The sequence below is a fragment of the Lepidothrix coronata genome, unplaced genomic scaffold, assembly GCF_001604755.1.
Source record: "Lepidothrix coronata isolate B3197 unplaced genomic scaffold, Lepidothrix_coronata-1.0 Scaffold24, whole genome shotgun sequence".
NCBI classification, from domain to species: domain Eukaryota; kingdom Metazoa; phylum Chordata; class Aves; order Passeriformes; family Pipridae; genus Lepidothrix; species Lepidothrix coronata.
In genome coordinates, this window is record NW_016690204.1 from 1219748 (window position 1) to 1241042 (window position 21295).

Sequence of the window (21295 nt, forward strand, 5' to 3'; positions counted from 1 at the left end):
TGCAAGAAAAGGTTCCCCAAAAGAGTGGGTGAAAGAAAGGAACATTTAAACCTTTCTGCTCCTATGGGAAGTGCCACTGAACACTGATGGCAGTTTTTGGTTAACAGCAGCACACAGGAAAGCAATGAGTTTGTGGGAGTTGTGAGAGCAAAGCACTCACACATGGGTGCAGGACAAGCTTTTGGGGGGCAATATCCCAGTTGCCTTTCCAAGGCTTGGGAAAAAGGAGTAGAGCAAGGGGTGCAGTGATGACCCCACAGTGCTGTGTGAGCATGGGATCCATGGTTTGGACTCCCCAAGGGAGACAGGAATAGAGCAAAGACACACATGACTTTCCATGTACCCCATACCTCATCAGCTGAGTCTGGGTTTGAGCCTTCTTGTTGCTGCTGATGACCTGGAGGTGCTGCAGGCGATGTCCCAGCTGCTCACAAGTTGAGAGTTTGCTCCATAAGAAAGACAAAGGCCAAAACTTCAGCACCCTGCAGAAACACATGGGAATGTCCCCTTTTGCCTTTGCCATGCAGCAGGCAGGCCAGCATCCCAAATCCATGCAAAACAGTCAATGCACAGTTAAGGCTGTGCAAGCAGAGACGATGATTAGATGTTAAGGACTCTCTGAAAGGTTAACAGAATTAAGGAGCCTTGCCAGACCAAGACATCTAAAGCAGACAAGCCAACCTCCCATTTCCACTCTGTCAAACCACGTGCCTTGCTCTTCCAAGGAAGCCACAAGGCAATCCTGATTCCAGCCTGTGCTTTGGGATACATCACTGGGCTTGCACAATGGCCTGAGCCTCCAGCAGAGAGGAGCCAAGGCAGTTTTGTGTGCAGGGCAACAACACAACATGGTGTAACTGCTGCACAAATCCCAGTATTACCAATCATAGAATCACTGAATGGTTTGGGTTGGAAGGGACCTCAAAGCTCATCTCATCTCAATCCCCTGCCATGGGCAGGGACACCTTCCACTAGCCCAGATGAATCCAAGCCCCATCCAACCTGGCCTTGGACACTTCCAGGGATCCAGGGGCAGCCACAGCTTCTCTGGGCAACCTGTGCCAGGGCCTCACCACCCTCACAGCCAACAATTCCTTCTCAATATCCCATCTAACCCTGCCCTCTGGCAGTGGGAAGCCATTCCCCCTTGGCCTGTCCCTCCATCCCTTGTCCCAAGTCCCTCTCCAGCTCTCCTGGAGTCCCTTTAGGCCCTGGAAGGGGCTCTCAGGTCTCCCTGGAGCCTTCTCTTCTCTGAGCTGAACAACTCCAACTGTCCCAGCCTTTCCTCACAGGAGAGGGGATCACTAGTCTCTGTTTTGTGTGAGCTTGGTATAACAAAGAGCAATGCTCTCTGTGCAGTTTCTGTCCCTTTCCCCCCCTCTTTTCTTTTTTCTTCCAATTGATCCTTTTTTCTTTTTTTCTTTATTACTTTCAAATTCCTTTCTCAGGGTCTTCATTTCTACCTTCTCTCCACAGCCTCACAGTGACCAGCATTATGCAGATAACAGGACACTCGGCACTTAATTAGGTTTCAAAGTTAACATTCACATGAGGCTTGTAGGGGAGGAAACAGTCACACGGTTCTTTTCTTATGACTCAGAAGAAAAGTACTAAATGATGCTCAATTATTTTGGGGAGTTACTTTTATTGCCACACAACCTACAAAGCAAGGACTGATAGTGCTTTGTGTAGGTTAAAATGACACAGCACTGGGTGCAGAAGCCACAGCAACACAGAGCACCAGGTTTGCTTTGGGGGCTAAACTCTGATGTGGACATGATTTGAATCACTTCTCTCCTGTACACAGTTGTTGTTGCACTATTTTCACAGTGTTTCACTGTTTTCTGTTTAGGGTCCAGGGATCTACATTCACTTTTAGTCACTCCACCTACTCTCCTGGACTGCTTTGTCACGGTCCTGCAGTTCACGTCATTTCACACGCCAACATTATTCCTTGTATCCTGCTTTGCTTCTGAAATTGTAGAGCTGCTTGGATCATTACTGAGCATGACCTGGAGATGTGTGTCCCTGCAAAGTGTGTTTGCCTTCCATGGATCTCACCAGAGGACATCAGCCCACGCCCAGCAGCAGAGTGCCCGCAGGACAGTCTGGGATGGACAGACTATTTATACATTTCACACAAATCACAAGGGTATGGCCCCTCCAAACCCCACTCAGCTCCCCGTGGCTGCTATCCCCTCCTCCCCACATCCCCCTGAGCCCTTCCACCCACCCTTTGTGCAGGGTTTGTCAGCTTGAAAACCCAAGTGCTGAAGTGCCCCCTTCCCCCTCCCTCCCCATTCAGATTTCAGACACATTGGCTTTGAAACACACGCAGTGTTCTGTGAATCATTCTTAATTTGAGGTCTCCAAGTTACTCAGCTCTTCGCTACAGCCTCCCACCTTGGAGACAAATGAAAGCACTGCTCCTCAGCTGCCTTGTCAGAGGAGGGGTGGAGGAAAGAGCTCCGTGCAGGGGCGGGAGAGGGGGGGTCACTGATGCAAAGACCTGGGCTCACAGATTCACAGAGACACAAGAGCAGACGAGCTTTCTCTTCCAATTATGCCCCAGCCCAGCAGTTACAAATTCTGCTGTTGCAAAACTTGACTAGAGCAGAGAATTGCACTTGAAATGCAAAGGAGGGGGAAGGAGAAACTCTACCTGTGGGATTATGTCCAGATGGCTGAAGGTGAGGAATTACCAGTCAAACCCCAGCTGCCAGACCCTCTCAGCTGAGGCAGAAAGCAGCAGATCCAGGGCCCTGTGCCACACACTCACAGTGACAGTTCCACATCCTCTCCCAGCACTGGGTGTCTCCCACATCCAGGGCTGCTCCTCAAGCAACAGACACACCAGATGGATGTGCTTGTCTGTGCTACAACTGACTCTCTTTTCTTTTCACCCAACACCACAAGGACAACCTCTACTCCACTCACACACCTTCTTTGCAGAGGAAATACACATCCTTATTGAAATAAAAACACAAACATATTGCAAAAAGCTCAACAGAGCAGCTGCAGGATGTGCTACGGGAACTCTCATCTCTAGGAGGGCTGAGGAAGAAAGCCAGAAATATTCCCTGCGTGGTCTCCTACCCCTTTGCACATTGCCAGAAATGCTCCCACTTGTTTACCACCCACTACATAGAATGATTTTCAGAACTTCAATGGAAAACCAACCAGATTGAAAAACCCAACAGAAATCCAGTGACGTTGTGTCATTGCATTATTTAAGCAGCAGGAGATCTTTGGGGTATTTCCAAATATAAGGAATTTTAGCAATAAATTAGCACAGCCTCCATGAGTAAGTCTTGATTTTCCAGTTTAGTTTTTTCCCAGGAGTGAGAGGGGATTTTTCAGATAACAGATGAAAAGTAATCTTTCCAAATCTAGATCACATGCAAATATTAAGCTCCATTAACCAGAACTCCCAGAAACTGCAGGAACAGTGCCTCCCTTTGGATGAGGGATCAGACCTCATGGTGTTTATAAACAGACTTTTTTCACAAGGAGTACACAGAACTTATTGTTCATCCTGATGTCCCCAAGAGTACAGAGACCTTCAGGAATAATGGGAATCCTGCCCCCAAGTCCCTCTGAAGCAGAATTGCAATGGCCACCCCTCAGCACACGGTGGTGCTGAAGAAATGGTTTAACTCAAGATAAGGGAGCACTGGGTGAGCTTGGACGGGTGTCAGCAACTCACTTCCCGAGATTTCCAGCTGCTGCCCTGCTTCTCCTGTGCAAATACACAATAGGACATATCCAAAAGGTCTGCAGCCCCAGAGGACATTGCTGATCTCTTTCTTTAGCTTTTCAAAGCTGACATCACAAAAACCAGGGAAAGAATGAAGTCCTGTGACCTGAAGGAGCAAAAACCTGGTAAATCTTATTTTATGGGACATCCTGTCCCAGCACGGGGAGGAGGGGACTGGAAGGACACCTGCCCGTGACACCTTGAACCCTCCCTGCCTTGAGGATGTTGGCACAAGGGAGGTTGTAGCACACACTACGTGCTGAGTGGAACCAAATTCCTTTAAATGACTTAAAAAGTTGAGCAGGAGGTTTGTTATAAAGCCAGGTACTAACCTCTGTTCTCTAAGACTGATGCTTTGTATGATAAGTGAGTATAATGCTGATCCTACGGGTGAATCAAACAGAGAAGAGAACAAGCTGTATCTGTCTCCCAAGCCCAAGAACAAGTTCAGCCCAGGTTTGGGCACAGCCAGCCCCACATTCTGCCTGCTGGCAGGTACAGCTGGCTGCTGCTGTGCCTCAAAACATCCATCCTGGGCTTAGGAAAAGCTGAAGTCAGAATTCCTGAGAAGCTGGGTAGCAGCTGGGTAGCAACCAGACTGAGCTTGAGTTCCTGAGTTAGACTGTGGCCTTCTGGGGACCTGTGAGCCTTGGGTTAACCTGACTCTAAGCCTGACTGATCAAGTCAGGACCTTTTAAGACAAAGAAAAGGATCATCCTGTTTGTTGGTGGTGGCACAGCCCATGGACAGCCAGAAAAAGGACCTTCTGAGCTGACTCCCAATCTTCTGCCCAACCACAAAGTTGTGACTTAGTCACCATTAACAGCCACTAACACAGAGTCAGCATCTACAGGGCAGCCCCAGGAACCAGTGTCCTTGATTATATCAGGTTTTGGCCTGATCCTAAATCTCTTCCAATAGAATAGCCCAAAACCAGACAGTTTCCCCTTTATGTACCAAAATACGTAACCCTACTGTTCAGAAAGTCTTTGCATGGGAAGAGTTTCACTGTAATTCTTTCACAACAGTATCACACAATTGGAAACTGTTAAAAGCTTCCCTTCCTCCTGCCCTTAGGCTGCACTTGAGAAGATTTATCCATGAATACAGTAGTAGCTGTTATCCAAATTTCATCAATTAAAGTGTCCCCCTGCAGCTTGGAACCAGAACTCCACTCTCCTCCCTCTCCACAGCCTCTCCAGGCAGGCTGACCAGGGCAGTGGTGGAATCACCATCCCTGGAAGTGTTCAAAAAGCACGTAGATGTGGCACGGGGGGACGTGGGTTAGTGGTGGCGTTGGCAGTGTTGGGTTAATGGTTGGACTCCATGAGCTTTCCAACCTAAATGATTCCATGGTTCTAAACTTCTCCCCTTCAAATCCGCTCAGAATTCCTCATGAGTGCAAGCACTTGCCACATACTACATGTGGATCATCCTAGTCAGTCTCCTGGTTGTGAGAACAGGATTTCACCAAGGATTCATGCACAGCAGCAATCCCTGTGACCTGCTATAAGGCGCCAAGGCTGCAGCACCACAGTCTCTTGGAGGACAATGGATTTAGAAATACTATTTGCTGACGTTTGACAGCTGTGGAGGGATTCACAGCAAACAGGGAGGAGGGAGTCCCAGCTGTGAAGCCATTAAGGAGAGGCTCAAAGCATTCTGTCAGCCATGGAATAGCTGGAAATCCACTGGCCCAGCTGTGATGAAAGTGAAGTGGGGCTGCTGCAAATGCCTCCCCAGAAAGCCTCCCAGCTCCATGAAGAGTCCTATCTGAGGGAGCCTTTGGCCTTGTGATTTCAGTGGGGCTCCCCAAACTCCAACAGCAGCCTGCTTCCAACAGAACCTTTTGTATCAACCATATTTCTCACTGGGGCTGAGCAGAAATCCTGTAAATGCCTAAATTACACTTCCACACAAAACAAGCTGGCTGATATCACATCACTTACCTGCTCCTGCAGATCCCAGAGACCAGTGAGAGCAGGAATGTGAGGAGCATGCAGGCAGGCACAGAGGTCTGTTTGAGCAGCTCCACGATGATACTGGCCTCGACCCCCTCCGACTGCCAGTGGGTCAGCTTGATGGGCCCCTCGTCGTACCTGTCGGTCATGAACAGCACCCTGCTCCTGGCCACGGTGTCGAAGATGGCAGAGAGCTTGGAGGCATCCTCTGCCCTCCCATCACCTGTGTCCAGAGGGGGGTGCAGATGGGAGAGCATAACTTTGCGCTGGTCATAGTACACCAAGATGACTTCTTCCTCCTTAGGGCTGCTGGAGTGTTTCTGAAGGGTAGAGCAGCTCCAAAACTTGCTGTCTCCCTCTTTGCTTATCTGAATCCAAGGCTCATGGGAGAATATGGTCCCAAGGTCTTCCAAGAACTCACTCAGACCCTCCTCTTTCTCCTGTTTGCTGTTGCTCCAGGAGCCGAGCACAGAAAGGCTGACTTTGGTCAGGTGCTGAACTTCCCCGAGGTACTGCTTCACCTGCACAGGGATGAAGGGGAAGTGCACCACGGCCAGGACAACGGCAGAGCTCTGCTCCGACAGCCAGCGGCCGATCAGGATGCCGCTGTCTGCCGAGGAGCAGCACGATGGGAAGAACACCTTGAGTACCATGGCAGGGACCCTGCAGGGACAGGACACCTGCAACAAACACAAAAATAAAAGCTGAGAATGGCAAGTAAATGCAAGAAAATCTGAGCTGGCCAAAGTCACCAGAGAGGAGAACCAAGCAGGTTTGAAAACACTGCGCCCAACCACTTGTGTAAGGACAGTGACAGCCATCAGACACACACACGTTCAGGAGGTTCCTGATGATCTGCAGTCTTTGAAGTGAGGAAAGGTGAGCCTGGAGTCACCTTTTCTGAGTCCTGGAAAGGTCTTTCACTGATAAGCACAGCGCACCGGACCAGAAAAGATCAGGAATTCATTCAGCCTCGGATCTTAGATCCCCAACTGGATGTGCTGGAGCACTTCTAGAGTGCACCATGGTGTCTCTGGGGAGTATTTCCTGCTATTACCAACAATCAAATATTGATCCATGCCATAAAGCCAGATAATTTCAGACTCTCTTTTATCACCTCAGAACCCAGAGCTGTGCTCTGCAAAAACTCACTGAGCAACCTTAGTCGGATCACTCAGCTCCTCTTGCCTCACTCACCTCATCTGGAAACTGCAACAATTTTATCAAAAGGGACTACAGTGATTAATTGAAGTTTGTGCAGCAGTTTTAATTCATTAGACACAAGAGCCTAAAAATGGAGAAGCCTCTCCACTTTATCAGTGCTCTTTATCTGCAGTGTTTTTCTCCTCATCATTAAGAACACATCTCAGTGGCTTTGGGAGACTCTTCCCAAAAGGAGCTTTGAGGCAGTTGACAGTGTCTCTTTAAATAAGGTGGAGGTTTCTAACAGAGCTGTAATTGCAGTAAGGAGGGCGCTGGCGCAGAACAGTCGCACCCGGCGCCCGTTGTCCTTTGCCGTCCTTCAGTGCTTTGTTAGGGATGTGAAAACTCCGCAGGGCCCCGAGGCTGCCTCCTCTGCAGGGACCCAGTCAGTCGGAAAGGGAACACAGAGGGTATTTATAACACGGACAGAGGATGCGCAGGGGAGGCCCTGATGGCTTTGTTTTCCTCGCCGTTAATGCAGGACAAGGGAGTCAGTAAATCTCAGCACCTGGGAATTTGCTACGGTGTGGAGGGATGGGGAGCAGCAAAGGAGAGTGATTAACCTCTGGGGTTAAAACTCAGAGAAGGGTAATTTGGGGAGCTGCAGCTGCCCCATCCCTGGAAGTGTCCAAGGCCGGTTGGACGAGGTTGGAGCAACCTGGGATAGTGGCAGGTGTCCCTGCCCACGGCAGGGGTGGAATGAGATGGGCTTTAAGGTCCCTTCCAAACTTACCACTCTGGGATTCTACGATTCCTCCAGTCCCCCAGCCCCAGTACAGCACTTGGAAATGTAGAAGTTCTCAGCTCCTTGAGCAACAAGGTGAGGTTCCCTTGGTGCACAGCACGGTCCTCCGATGGGAAAAGCACCACAGCTGCCTTTGCAAGGAGTAATGTTGTTCTTCCTTGGACTGAATTTTCCCTTTTACTGCAAAACAGCAAAGCACCCCCAAAACTTCCCTCAAGCAGACATAGGGGTGCTCCTGAGGGATTTTATTGGAGCGTGGTGCTGGAAGCACAGTGTTGACAGGTGCTGAGGGCACCCAGCACCGTCCCTTGCTGCCCCACAGACCCTCCAGCCCCTGGTGAGATCTGGAGGCCACAGGGGGATAACCTTGGAGACCTGGAGTCTGTGAGGAAACAGGATCTCAAAAGAATCATAGAATCACGGAATGGTTTGGGCTAGAAGGGAATTTAAAGCCCATCTCGTTCCACCCCCTGCCATGAGTGAGGACACCTTCCACCAGACCAGGTTGCTCCAAGCCCTGTCCAACACTTCCAGGGATGGGGCAGCCACAGCTTCTCTGGGCAAGTGATAGAACCTCAACTATTATGTGTTTTCCCAAAGGGTTTCAAGCCTCCAGCAGGAGGGAAGGGAAGCAGAGAGCTGCGCGAGGGAGGGCAGAAGTGGCAGCTGTGACGCCCCAAGGCTGTTGGGGTGCAGCACACCAGGCCTGGGCAGGACAGAGACCTGCAGCACAACATAAAAATGGCATCTTTCACCAAAGCCTCGTGACTATCACACCCAAATGGACTGAAAAACAAGACTTCCAAGCTTATTTTTTACTTCTCTGGAAATACAGGGAATAGCTTCTACAGAAAGAGGTATTTTTGGTGTTATTTTTCCGGAGGACCATGGAGACATCGAAGGACACATGTCCTATCCAGAAGTGGTGAAACAGACACAATTAATTAGATTAGTCCTTAAAATAGTTTGAAATAAAACCTGTCCCCTATATTTCGCCTTCCTTCCCTTCAGTATCCCTGGTTTGTCCAGGAATACTGGCCAAAGTAGTGCTCCTTTCACCACCTCTCATGCCTTCTTGCTGAACTCAGGCTGTTAAGGAAACATTGTCAGGTGAGATGATGTTTTGCTTTAGATTTGCAAAAGGATTCTAATTCTTTTCCCCTAAGACCCACAGACATACTCCCAGGAAAAAGGAAATAAATTATGTAAATACAGGGGGTCTGAAAGGCAAAACAACAGATTGAATGTGTCAGGAATGTACATACACACATATGCTCAGACACTACTTAAAATAATACAAATTTAGCTAGTGATAACATTCTAGTTATATCACAGTACCAAAACCTTGTAAGTGAAGTTGCCCATAGCTGAATACTCTAAAAACTGAAATTGAGTTCCATTTTTGAAAGAAAAAATAGAAAAATTAAAAGAATAAATACTTGAAGGGGGTTTTCAGTACTTATATCAGTAATATTGGAGAGGTAAGCTTTTAAAGTTGATTTTTTAATTGTTCTTTTACCTCAAGAGATGTCAGAGGTGTTTGAGTGTATCCCTACAAGAGACTTCCAGTGTCTCTGCACAGCCGACCTTAAAGTTTTGTCCATCCATTGGACATTTGGAAGAGGAATTGTCTACTGACTCTCAACACAAACATTTACTTTTCACTGAGATTTTTTTTTTAAGATAGCCACAGTCATCTGGGAAAACTTCTCATGGAGCAGAAACACTTATCCTTATCTTCTCTATTTTGAGAGTTTTTCCTCTTACACCTTTCCCAACTTTTTAAATTAATAGCATTTTATGCACCCAACTAATCTGGCTATAGCTCAGGTCAAATCATACCCTAAGCACATCATCTGCCCTTTGGTTGCTGCAGAGAAGATTCTGATACAATTTTCAGGCTGTACAAAATATCTTGATAAATGAAAACCAGCTGATCAACTATTCCTACGTTACTGTGGTTTGTATTCCCAAATCCACAACTGGCTATGTATCCCACCTCATTCATTTCAATAGACTGAAATATAAAGTTCACCTCTTAAGTATCACAGTCAATTGTTTTCACTGCTGCTAATTTGAGCAGAAAAATCCTACCAATGTGCTTAGTCCCTGTTCATAAAGTGCCTAAAATCTTCCAGATCCACCCATTCCTGCTGGAAACCCCCAGCCTTTCCCTGAGATGCTGCAGAGCATCAGCAAACGATGTCAGGCGACCAAAACAAAAACTGGACACCACCTAAAATGTGTTAAGGTGACCAAAAAATAAAGACAGGACCCCAGGATGAATTAATTTCAGAACTTTTGTCAGAAAAGCAAAGGTGAACAGTGGGATGTGGCCCAGGTGTCACCACATGAGCTGTCCTGTGGCCACCAGCAGAGCCAAGGGGTGCTGACCCTGGGTCAAACCCACACCTGAGCACTCCAAAGTCCTTCCAGGGGGTGAGGGAGAGCAGGCCAGGAGATACCCAATCACAGAAACATAAAGGTTGGAAAGCCCTCCAAGACTGTCGAATCCAACCATTCCCCCAGCAGTGTCAAGGCCACCACTAACCCATGTCCCCAGGTGTCACATCCACACGGCTTTTAAATCCCTCCAGGGATGGGGACTCCACCTCTGCCCTGGGCAGCTGTGCCAGGGCCTAACCACCCTTTCCATGAAGAAATTTTCCCACTATCCAATACAAACATCTCCTGGCACAACTTGAGGCCGTTTCCTCTCGTCCTGTCCCTTGTTCCCTGGGAGCAGAGCCCGATCCCCCCCCGGCTCCCCCCTCCTGTCAGGGAGTTGCAGAGCCAGAAGGTCCCCCCTGAGCCTCCTTTTCTCCAGGCTGAGCCCCCCCAGCTCCCTCAGCCCCTCCTGCTGTTCCAGAGCCTTCTCCAGCTCCGTTCCCTTCTCTGGACACGCTCCAGCCCCTCAGTGTCTCTCCTGCCGTGAGGGGCCCGGCAGTGCCCCCCGCCCACGGCTCCCCCGGCTCCCCCCCCAGCCCCCGGCCCGGCCGGGCCCGCCCCGCTCCTACCGCCCGCCCGGCGCCGCCGCTTCCGCCCGCGTTGCCCGGAGACGCGGGAGCCGCGGGGCCCCGCAGGGAGGGCCCGGCCGCCGCCGCCGCCCGCCGCCCGCGTTCCGGGACTCTCGGGGCCCGGCTGTGCCCGCTGCCCGTGAGGGCCCGGCTGTGCCCGCTCCGCTCCCTGTGCCCGCTCCCCGCGCTCCTCCCGGCGCCTTTCCCGGGCCGGGGAGCGGCGGGGCCGCCTGGGACGGGCGATAAGGGCAGTCAGCGTGCCCGTCCTCCCCTGGAGCGAGGCCAGGGGCTCGCATGTCCTGATGGGACCTCCCTGCCCCCGATCCCACAGCCCAGGGACTCACCTGTCCTCACCAGACCCTGTCGTCCTCCATCCTCCCCGGCCAGAGGCTCGGCTGTCCTCATGGAACCCAGTTGTCCCCCATTCCCACATGCCAGAGGCTCACCTGTCCTCATGGGACCCCGTCATCCTCTGTTCCAAAAGTCCAGGGACTCACCTGTCCTCACGAGACCCCAATGCCCCCCATCCCACAGGGTTCTCCTGTCCTCATGGGATCCTGTTGTCCCCATCCCACAGGTGAGGGACGTCCTTTTCTAATGTGGGACCCTGATGTCCACCATCCCCAAAGGCCAGGGACTCGCCTGTCCCCACAGGACCATGTTCTCCCATGTCCCCAGAGGCCAGAGGTTTGCCTGTCCCCATGGAACTCCCTTGTCTCTCATCCTCAAAGGCCAGGGACTTGCCTTGCCAAGCGGGACCCCGTTCACTCTCATCCCCAAAGTCCAAGGACTAGCCTTTCCTCAGGAACCCTGTTGTCCCTCATCCCAAAGGTCAGGGACTTGTCCATCCCCATGGGACTCTATTATCCCCCACCCCCACAGGCCAGGGGCTGTCCTGACAGGACCCCTTGACTCCCAGCACCTCAGCAGCTCCCTGGCCTGGCAGAGGCCCATGAGTACAGATGGGTGCCCGGGAGCTTCCCTCCTGTGACCCAGTGGTGGGTTGCGGCCATCGAGCTTGGGAAGACTCTGGGCAATGTGAGGGGGTCTCACATGAAAAGGGAAAAAGTGGGTGTGGAGGTGGAGGTGAGCTAGAGAAGAGGTTTTGGGGGGTTATTTTTGTTGTTGAGTGCCACAGAATTGGAAATAAGGTGGGGGAAGGTTTGGTTTTCTGGGAGCTCAGCTCCCTGGGATGGGACAGGCTCATCTCCATACCTGCAGACCACACAGACAGGCCCCTTCCCTATTGCTGGGTTTGCTCTGGGGCTGCCTCGTTCTACAGGGAGAGGAGTCTGGGAGGGCACCATCTTCAACATATTCAGTGCTTGTTCCAAGGCCAGGAAGGAGCAAGGTCCTCTCCAGGGATCGTTTGGGGTGAGAGGTGGTGACTGGACTCAGGTCTCAGACATCAGCAGAGGCCAAGGAGCCGTTCAGCACCATGTCCAAACTGAGGGCTGCAGATGGGAGAGGAAAACGCCCTTCCCTGTGCCACCACACCCTGCCCGCCTCTCCCTGGTCTCTGCCGATAAGGGCAGTGGCTCCGAGCTCTCCTCCACAGGGGATAACAGACAGCCCAGCCCGGCAGTCTCAGCCCCGGGACAGGGGGCAGTGCGAGCAGTTCCACGTTCCCATATGGAATTTACTCTGTGCAGTGGTTGTTGCTTCCCTGTAGAGGTCAGGAATGCAGCACAGAAGGAGTTCCCTTCATCCTACCCTTCTCCTGAAGTCTGTTACAGACCCAGCGTGCCATTCTGTGATTCCAAAACTTTTCCTAATATCCTGGGGATGAGTTAGTACAGACCAGTTGTCTCAACCATGCAAGGCTGGACAGGGCTTGGAGCAACCTGGGCTAGTGGAAGGTGTCCCTGCCCATGGCAGGGGGTGGAATGAGATGGCCTTTAAGGTCTCTCCCAAACCAAACCATTCTGTGATTCCATGATTCTCTGGCAGGCCACAGCTGCCAGCTCTGGCCTTACCACTCTGGTCATACTCTGGCATCAGGATGGTGGAACCATGATACATAAAAACAGTGTGTGGGGAAGAAAAATATTCATATTAGCTTTGCAAAAACACATAAGGATTCGAGAGTGTGGTGGTAAATTTGCCAAGGCACCAACTCGTGGTCAATTCTGAGTAGCCTGGTCATCCTTTAGCTACTCTGGTGCTGGTTTAGCTGCTCCAGAGTTGGTCTAGTCCTTGATTCTGCCATCTGGAGAAGCTGGGAGCCGTCAGGAGGTCAGGTCTGGGGCAATGCTCTGCATCCGTGGAAGTGTTCAAGGCCAGGAACTTGGAGCAACCTGGTCTAGTGGCAGGTGTCTCTGCCCATGTCAGAGGGGTTGGAACAAGATGAGCTTTAAGGTCCCTTCCAACCCAAAACATTCCATGATTCTATGATATGATTCTGTGTGAAGGAGATGGAGCTCACAGCCACCACTAGACCCACAGCTCAGCTGGGCTGCAGTGGAGCCATCCTCCCTCCCCTCCTGAGTGTTTGGTTGGGGTGACCACCAGGGTTGGTGGGATTGTAAGGGGGTCTCACACAGTACTTAAAGACTTTGACACAGTTCTCCCCCGTGTCTGCCACAAAGAGGTGCCCGAAGGGGGAGCAAGCCATGCCAGCAGGCCTGCGCAGCCCCATGGACACCAGGCAGACGGGAGCCCCATGCTCTGGGAACAAGTGGACTGTCCGGCGCTGCTCGTCTGCCACCAGGATGCTGCCATCCCTATCCACACACACCCCAGCGGGGTTGCCAAACTGGTGTCCATATTTGCTGCTGAGGGAGCAGAGGAGCTTGTGGCTGCTCGTGAAGACCTTGGCGTCCCCACACTCCTCACTCACCACAAAGCCCCCGTTGGGTGCTGGGCTGATGTAGCGAGGCCCCTGCAGGTCAGGGACTGAGTGGACCTGGAGTGTCTTGAAGGCGGGGTCCAGAGCAAAGCTGTGCACTTGGCCTTGGGCATAGTCTGCTACCAAGATCTTGCCCATGGAGTCAACTCCAATGCCCCTGGGGGAACCAACCTTTCTGATCTTTATCCATTCCCTCTTGGAGAGGCTGGTGTGAGGGTCAAAGGCCCAGATGGCTTCATTCACCATGTCGGCCACAGCCACCATTCCCGTGCGAGTCACAGTCACATCTTCTGGCAAGAAAGTGCCCTTCCCCCTTTGCTGGCAGGGCAGGGCCTGCAGCGTGTGGCCTGTGCTGGAGAGGACGTGGACCCAGGGAGCGTTCTCGGTTGTCAGGTAGATGGAGCCATCCGGGGAGCAGTGGATTCCACGGACACCCCCATAGCGGCTGCCGGTGGGGTTGGGGATCTTCCGGACCAGGTTATCCTGGCAATAGTGGAGGAGGTTCTTGATGTTGTCCAGATCTCCACACAGACTTTTGGCCTTATCTTCCAGCTGGTGGACTTGGTGCTGTGTCACCATGCCCACGCTGGGCTGGCTGCTCAGCAGTGGGCTGGCTGTCTGGAGAGTGGCAAATGACTTCAGCTGGAGGCTGTAGATGGTTTTCAGCAGCTTCTCCTTTAGCTGGCTGGTCTCCAGCGTGTAGTCCATGACAAATCTCTTGTCCCTGTTTGGGGGAAGCAGGAGGACCATGACTGTCCCTGCCTGTTGCCATCCCTGGGGATACACTAAGGTGTTTGCTGCCTACCCAGGGTCAAGGTGTAGACACTGGTCTGGATTAACTTCAGTGCCAAAGAAACCACATCACTGTAGTGCCAGCTAATTATGTGCTCAGGACATAAAGACAAACAAGGACATTGGCATGAAAATGAAAGAGTCATCAAGCTGGATCTGCAGCTGGAGGAACAGCCAGAAAGGTCCACTGGCTTCAATGACAGCTCAGCTGGTGTCAGATGTGGCCTGAGGATTTTTGTGTAGAGGTGAGTCATGTGTGAGCACATTGAATGGCATCTTCACCTCTCTGGTTCCTCAGATTAGTGGCTTCCCTCAGGTCTTTAACACCTCTTAACCCTATTTTCTGTGAGCCTCATCTCTCCAAACCATGTTCATTCACAGAATCACAGAATATTCTGAACTGGAAGGGACTCATGGATCATCAAATCCAACTCCTGACCCTGCACAGACACACTAAGCAGTGATGGGAGCCCGGCACTGCTGTGTTCCCAGGGCCTGGCTGGAGCACAGCTTGTAGCTGGCAAGGGAAATGTGGCCTCATTAAAGCTCCTGGGGAGGCAGAAGTTCACTTTGTTTTAAATGTGATTATAATTAATATTATAATGGGCACACTTGGCTGTTTTGAGTTGTTTGCAGGCTGTCATTCCACTTTTATCGCCCCATGTCCCATGATTGTCTGGATCATGTGCTCTGTGCTGCCTGCAAAAGGGACATTTCCCCAAACCACAGCTGAAGGAAGCTAAGGCATACTCTGCCAAACAGTCCTTTCCATGTGCAAATCCCACAATTATCTAAACCCCATCCCCTGAATACTTGCAGAGCTACCAAATACAAATTCATGATGATGGGGATGAGTGCGAATAGAGATGGAATCCAATTTCTGCTGGATTTGGGGCCTGGGAACAGCTGTTTCTTCCCCAAAGTGGTTGTGCTTTGTCTCCAGCAGCAGAGACATGCTTGGTGGAAATAAGCCCCCCACCCCCACCCAGAACTGCATGTCGGGGTCCTCCTTCAGCGCTGGACAGAGTCCGAAATCCAAACCACTGGATTTTACAGATGGGAAACTGAGCCACTGCTATGCCAGCCACCACACCCCCCTCACCACGAGCATCCACCTCCCTTCTCAGGTGCTGGGCACTCAAAGCTGCCCTAAGACCCTTGATGGTGTGTCCTGAGCCAAGCCTGAGCTGCTCATTCAGGGGTCTAAGCCCAAAAAGAGGTCTCTGACCTGTCCCCCGCACAACTCAGGGAAATGACCATGAGCCCAGCTCAACAGACCTTGTACCTCAGTCCTGCTGTCTGGGGAGCTGCCTGTCCTTCCCTGGCAGTGCTGCCCTCCCGCCGGCTCTGTCCTGCTCTGTCCCACCAGCTCTGTCCTGCTGCCTCAGGAGCAGGAGTCGTCCTGCCGGGCTCAGGGAGCAGGACCAGGGGATCTTGTGTTGTTAGTGACGGGCGATTGCCCTCGGGTCTGGGTAAACACAAAAACTCCTTGTGCTGACAACCAGAAGCAGCGACACAAGGGCTTATCTGCGTGGTTTTTTTATTCCCTGCTGGTCTCCTGCCAGAGACAAGGTGCCTTTCCCGCAGGATCGGTCTGTGCTCCAAGGTGCCCAGCTGCAGGGATGATTTGGGGCTTTTAAGGAGAGGCAAAGGGGCTGATTTGCTGCACGTCACCCTTGGCAGCTGCTGGGGTGGGACAGGGACCCTCACTGCGGATCAGGGCTCCTGCCTGGTCTCGTGGCTGTGTCGCTGCCTCCCCGTGTGCCCCCAGCCTGGGCACTGTGACGCTGTGTGCCTCAGTCTCCCCGCTTGCAAAAAGGAGACTGGGGAATTTTGCCACATCAGGCTTTGAGGTGCAGTAATGGAGAAGTTCCAGGAAGAGGCAGATCAGCCAGGACTCCTGGCACAGGCCCCCTCTCCATCTCCATGCTGCTCAAACCAGGCTCCCCTCAGCTGGACAAATCCATGTTTGGAGTTGATGGTCGCGTTTATCAGTTCAGCTCCAACAAAGAGGGTCAGGAGTAAAAGCAGAGTTGGCCAGGAGCAGCCTGCAAGGGGCTGCTCAGAACCTGCCCTTCCTCCCTGGCAGTGATTCCTGACAATGCTTCCTGTCCGTGCTCCATCCACCTTTGCCAGCAGTGAGCTCAAATCACCCACCTTAAACCTGGTCAAGGTGTGAAGAAGTTTATATCTATTAATTCTTCAGATGGGCCGAAGGTAAGTGAAGTTTGGATCAGACTCAGCCACCTCTGGGATGTTTGGAGGGCCTGCAAGTGCCTGGCCCTTAGGGCTCAGGAAGCAGTTTGGGGTCCAGCTGGCTGCAGGAGCTGTGGGATGGAGATCTGCCTCCAAAGCCCCAGGACTGGGTGCTCCTCTTGCCGTGTGTTTAGGGCCCTTCTGGTCCTGTATCAGACTCCAAAGCTCACAGTGCCTGGGAAGCTGCTTCAGACCTATTACCAGCCAAAATTACAGAAATAACTTGACACGACAAGCACTGCGGCCGCTCCATCCGAGCCCCAGCAGGACGGGAGGCAGCTTCAAAAACCATCTCCCAGGGCAACAGGGTCTGACCTTTTGTTTTGCTGTTGTGAGCTCCATCACCAGGATAAACAAACACAGCCTGGCCCTGGGGCTCCTGTTCACCTTTCCAGGACCGTGGCTCTGTCACAACCTGTTCAGAAGCCATCCCTGGACCCCCAAAGACACCTGTGTCATGGCAGGGCCTGGCACAGCCCATGCCCACACCAGCACCGGGAGCTACAGGGTTCAAGGACAAGGGCATGGTCAGCCCGCTGGCTCTGGAAATGGACCAAGGGAAAGAGAGTTTGGGTTCAGTTCAGGCTTTCCTGGTGCACATTCCTTGCAGGTATGAGTGATGAACTTCTCCTCTTGCAACTTTTCCCACCCTGGCCCAGGGACAGCAGATCTTGGTTGAGTGTCCACAGGGAACACACAAGCCCTGGGTCTCTGCCAGTCTCTGTGCCCAGGGATGCTTGGTGCCCGCCTGGCACTGTGCATGTGTGCAGGGAGCCAGTGGGAGATCCCACAGGAGCAGCCAATGTCATTGCTACCAAGTCACAGATTTGGGGGAAAAAATATTTCCCCATCTAGAGCACAGCTCCTTGGCTGGGGAGAGGACCGGGGGGACACAGATGGCCACAGTGTCAGTGCAGTGTTAATTGTCACGGTGCAATGAAACCCTCCTGGGGCTCAGGTCCATGCTGGACACTGGAGCACTCCAGCCCTGAGTCCCGGCAGTCCTCAGCCTGCTCAGGTCACAGAATAACATGATGAGTTGGAAGGGATGCACAAGGGTCATGGAGTCCAACTCCTGGGCCTGCACAGGCCCATCCCCAAGAGTCCCACCCTGTGCCCCAGAGGATCATCCAAACTCTCCTGGAGCTCTGGCAGCCTTGGGGCTGTGCCCACTGCCCTGGGGAGCCTGGGCAGTGCCCAACCACCCTCTGGGGGAAGAACCTTTTCCTGAGATCCAACCTGAGCCTGCCCTGACACAGCTCCAGCCATTCCCTGGCTGCTGTCCCTGGTCCCCCCAGAGCAGAGCTCAGTCCCTGCCCCTCCTCTGCCCCAGCCCAGGAAGTTGGAACTGCAGTGAGCTCTCCCCTCAGTCTCCTCTTCTCCAGCTGAACACACCAAGTGCCCTCAGTGTCCTCACACGGCTTCAAATCAAATCAACCCTTCCCCATCTCTTTGCCCTCTGGACACTCTCCAATGGCTCAATCTCTTCCTTCCATTGTGTCCCCCCAAACTGCCCCAACGTTGAGGTGAGGCCTCCCCAGGGCAAAGCAGAGCAGGACAATCCCCTCCCTGGCCAGGCCGGTGATGCTGGGCCTGATGCCCCCAGGACAGGGTTGACCCTCCTGGCTGCCAGGGCACTGCTGACTCAGGGCCAACTGGCCATTGCCAGGACCCCCATGTCCACGCTGGATGTCACAGCACTCCATCCCAGAGGGCCCCAGTAATCCCCAGCCTGCTCCAGACCCTCTGTCAGCACAAGGGCCTTGCAGCCAAGGGCTGTGATGGTTTGCAGGGACTGAAGGGGCGATGTGGGGACGAGGTGAGATGGCAGCAGCATCCGGCTGGACACGGGCTGGTCATTGCTTTGCACAGACACCAGGCGGCTCCGTCTGTCCAACAACCGCGGGTGATTGGCACTAATTATCAAAAAGCTGGAACGCACCGCGTGTGTTTGTGCGTTTGTGCCGGTGTCTGTGTGTGCGTCTGTGTGTTTGTGTGTGTGTCTGTGTCGGTGTCTGTGTGTTTTTGTGTCTGTGTCGGTGTCTGTGTGTGTCTGCGTGTGTCTGTGTCTGTGTTTGGGTGGGTGCAATGGGAAGTGGTGCCCCAAGACTGCTCGAGAGCTTTCAGTGGGAAGCCAGAGCATGCTCTGCACAGCCAGACAGAAAACATGATTCCCAGCCCGAGCACAGCCCCAGCCCAGCTGCACTCCCCCACTCTCCATGAAATGCCTGCAGTGTCCAGCTGGAGACACACAGGGGCTTGGGGGACACTGAGGACAGTGCTTTTGGAGGTTGATCCCCCACACAGGCTGGGACTGGGGTTGGGACTTCCTGAACCTGGTTCCATGGAGATGAGAGCAGGAATTCAGTTCCTCTTCAGGCATCGCGGAAATCCCTCCAGAAAGGAAAGTTGTAACTACTCTGGTCCCTAAAACTGCCTTGGCCCTCTCCTCTGGCTGGCATGGACATCCTGGAATCCCCACTGCTGGTTACCACACCCATGGAGAAGATTCTCCAGGGTCTGACAAGGGCTGAGCTGATGCCTGGGCTACTCCCTTTCTCCCTCCTCCTCTGCAGCCTCCTGCTCTCACAAGGCTCACAAGAGGATTAGGGAGTTAATCCTCTTTGAGACATCAAGCTCCCTGTTGAGCCTGAGAGAAAGGCCCAAAATCTGTGAAGCACAGTAGGGCACTGCCACAAAGCCCCCTTCCTGCCACGAGCAGCCCCCTGGATGAGCCCCAGCCTGTCCTTGGGGCAGTGTCCCCATTGCCACCCCTTCCCCACCCACCCTGGGCACCAGCTTGTCACCAAGGCCATGGGATCTGGGCAGTGGTCCCACCAAGCTGGCTCCCTCCATCCCAACCTGACCTGGCTCCTGCAGCCTCTCCACACTAGTCCAGGAGGGCAGTGGGAGGAAAGTGAAGCATCCTCCTGTCCTGGCAGGGAACAGCAACCCGAGGCCATGTGGGAAGCAGGAAATGAACAGAAACTTTCTGCAAACACAGCTCCATGTTCAGCCTGCTGGGGAGGGAGGCCTCTGGAGGTCCAGGAGCTCTGCACAACTCCAGCAGGGATATTACTGGAGCAAAGCTGTGTGCCAGAAACCTCCTCTTATGGCTGGTACTGGACCATTTGGTCTCCCAGAAGCGTTGCTCCAGCCCTTCCTCTGGCAGGGAGGTGTGCAGGCTGGCACTGCTGCTGGGCACCACCTACAAGTGGGCAAGGAAGCACCTGCACCTGCATTTTCTGCTCCCCCTTCTGCTCCCCCTTCCCACCCAAACCACAAACTGTCTACATCCTTGAGTACCCCACACCTAAACTTAGGGAGGAAATAACAGTGGCTGGGTGGTTTGACTCCCTGAGCCCCAGATGTGGGAAAATTATGTGGCTGTTTGGGCTTCGCAGCAGCTGCTGCCTGGGATGGGGGAGCCTGGGCTGCCCAGGCACTGTACCTGGCCATGCAGGTTCTCCTGGGTCTTCAGGCAGCTTCTGCTTTGCAGGATTGTTTCCTCCTTCTCTCTCAACCCTTCGACCCTGAGCATCTTCCCCTGCACCCCAAGGCAGCCGTGGGGAGCACCCAGCCCTGGTGCCTCGGCACCTCTTGGCATCTCCCATGTTGCCTCAGTCCCAGCAGGTGCAGGTCCCTTCCAGGCAGGGAAGTGGGCAGGAAGGCAGGAGCTGATCAAACATCATCAGCAGCTGGGATCTCACCCTGTCTTAGCCTGCGAAGCCTGAGGGAAACTCTCTCCCCACTCGGCTGCCTCCGGGAGCATCAGCCCTGTGAGAGCCAGAGCACTGCTCTCCCTGCCCCAGCTCTTTTAAGTACTTAAACCTCAGTGCTTCCCTCCGTGGGCCTTTGATCCAGCTCCAAAGCCAGAAAGGTTCTGCCCTGGGCAAATACCCAGGGAAATGATCCATTCGGAGGCATCCAGGAGCAGGGAAAGGAAACCTCCAATTGCAATAACAGATGGGAAAACGCAGCAGGGAGATTTTGTAGCTTTTTGTACTGTTTTTCCTCATTTAAAGCTGAGGAGATGGGATAGCTGCTCCTCTACACTGGCTGCACGCCATGGGGGGATGGAGAACGCAGGCGCTGCTGGAGCAGCTCTGGAGCTGCTGTCCCAGGAACTGCTCTGCAGCTCAGCGTTCATGGCCGATGGGGTTGAAGAGTTCATGTTGGACTCAAAACACTCCAGCAGTGTTCCCGTCAGAGCCAGGGGACAGTCAGCAGGGCATGTGAGATGGCTGGAGGCGGTGATGCCACCGCAGTGGTGAGAGCGGTGAGGAGCAGCAGTGCTGCTTCCACAAACAGCTGGGAGCAGAGGATGCAAGATGAGCCACAGGCAACGTGTGGAGTGATGCCTTCTGGCTGTCTCTGCTCCTATTCCTCCCACAGAGAGGCTCCCAGGAGGATGAGGGCTTGTGGTTCCTGCACAGGAGCTGCAGTTTGGGTGAGAGCCGGTGGCTGGGCTGTCTGTCCGATCTCATTGCCCTCGCAGATCAGCCCCTGCCAGCTCTCAGCACATCTGTGCTGCTTCCGTGCTGTGCCACCAGCCCTGGGGGTGACATTTCTGCCTCGAGGGGAGCCACATCCTCCCCTGCTTGCTCCTAGTGTGCAAATGCTTCCAAGCAAAGGGCGGGACAAGGCTGAGGAGAGGGCTGAGGAAGAGACAAAAAGGGAATAATGTTCCAAGACACTTTGCTTGGAGCTCCTGAG

At 53.1% G+C, this 21295-nt stretch overlaps 1 protein-coding gene across 5 annotated transcripts in view; it reads right to left on the reverse strand.

The window, feature by feature from the left end:
• PIGQ (phosphatidylinositol glycan anchor biosynthesis class Q) overlaps positions 1-10721 on the reverse strand; it is a 39292-nt gene extending 28571 nt beyond the window's left edge. For 3 of the 5 annotated variants that reach the window (XM_017808745.1, XM_017808742.1, XM_017808746.1), the window contains exons 1-3: positions 10684-10721; positions 5707-6398; positions 351-482 (exon numbers count right to left, since the gene is read on the reverse strand). In XM_017808745.1, coding sequence (XP_017664234.1) covers positions 351-482; positions 5707-6371 — 797 coding nt within the window. In that variant the 5' untranslated portion in view covers positions 6372-6398; positions 10684-10721. Of the gene's footprint in view, positions 1-350; positions 483-5706; positions 6399-7654; positions 8046-10683 lie in introns of those variants that run through there. The other 2 variants (XM_017808744.1, XM_017808743.1) reach the window with 2 other exon arrangements.
• Between the last annotated feature and the right edge of the window lie 10574 nt (positions 10722-21295).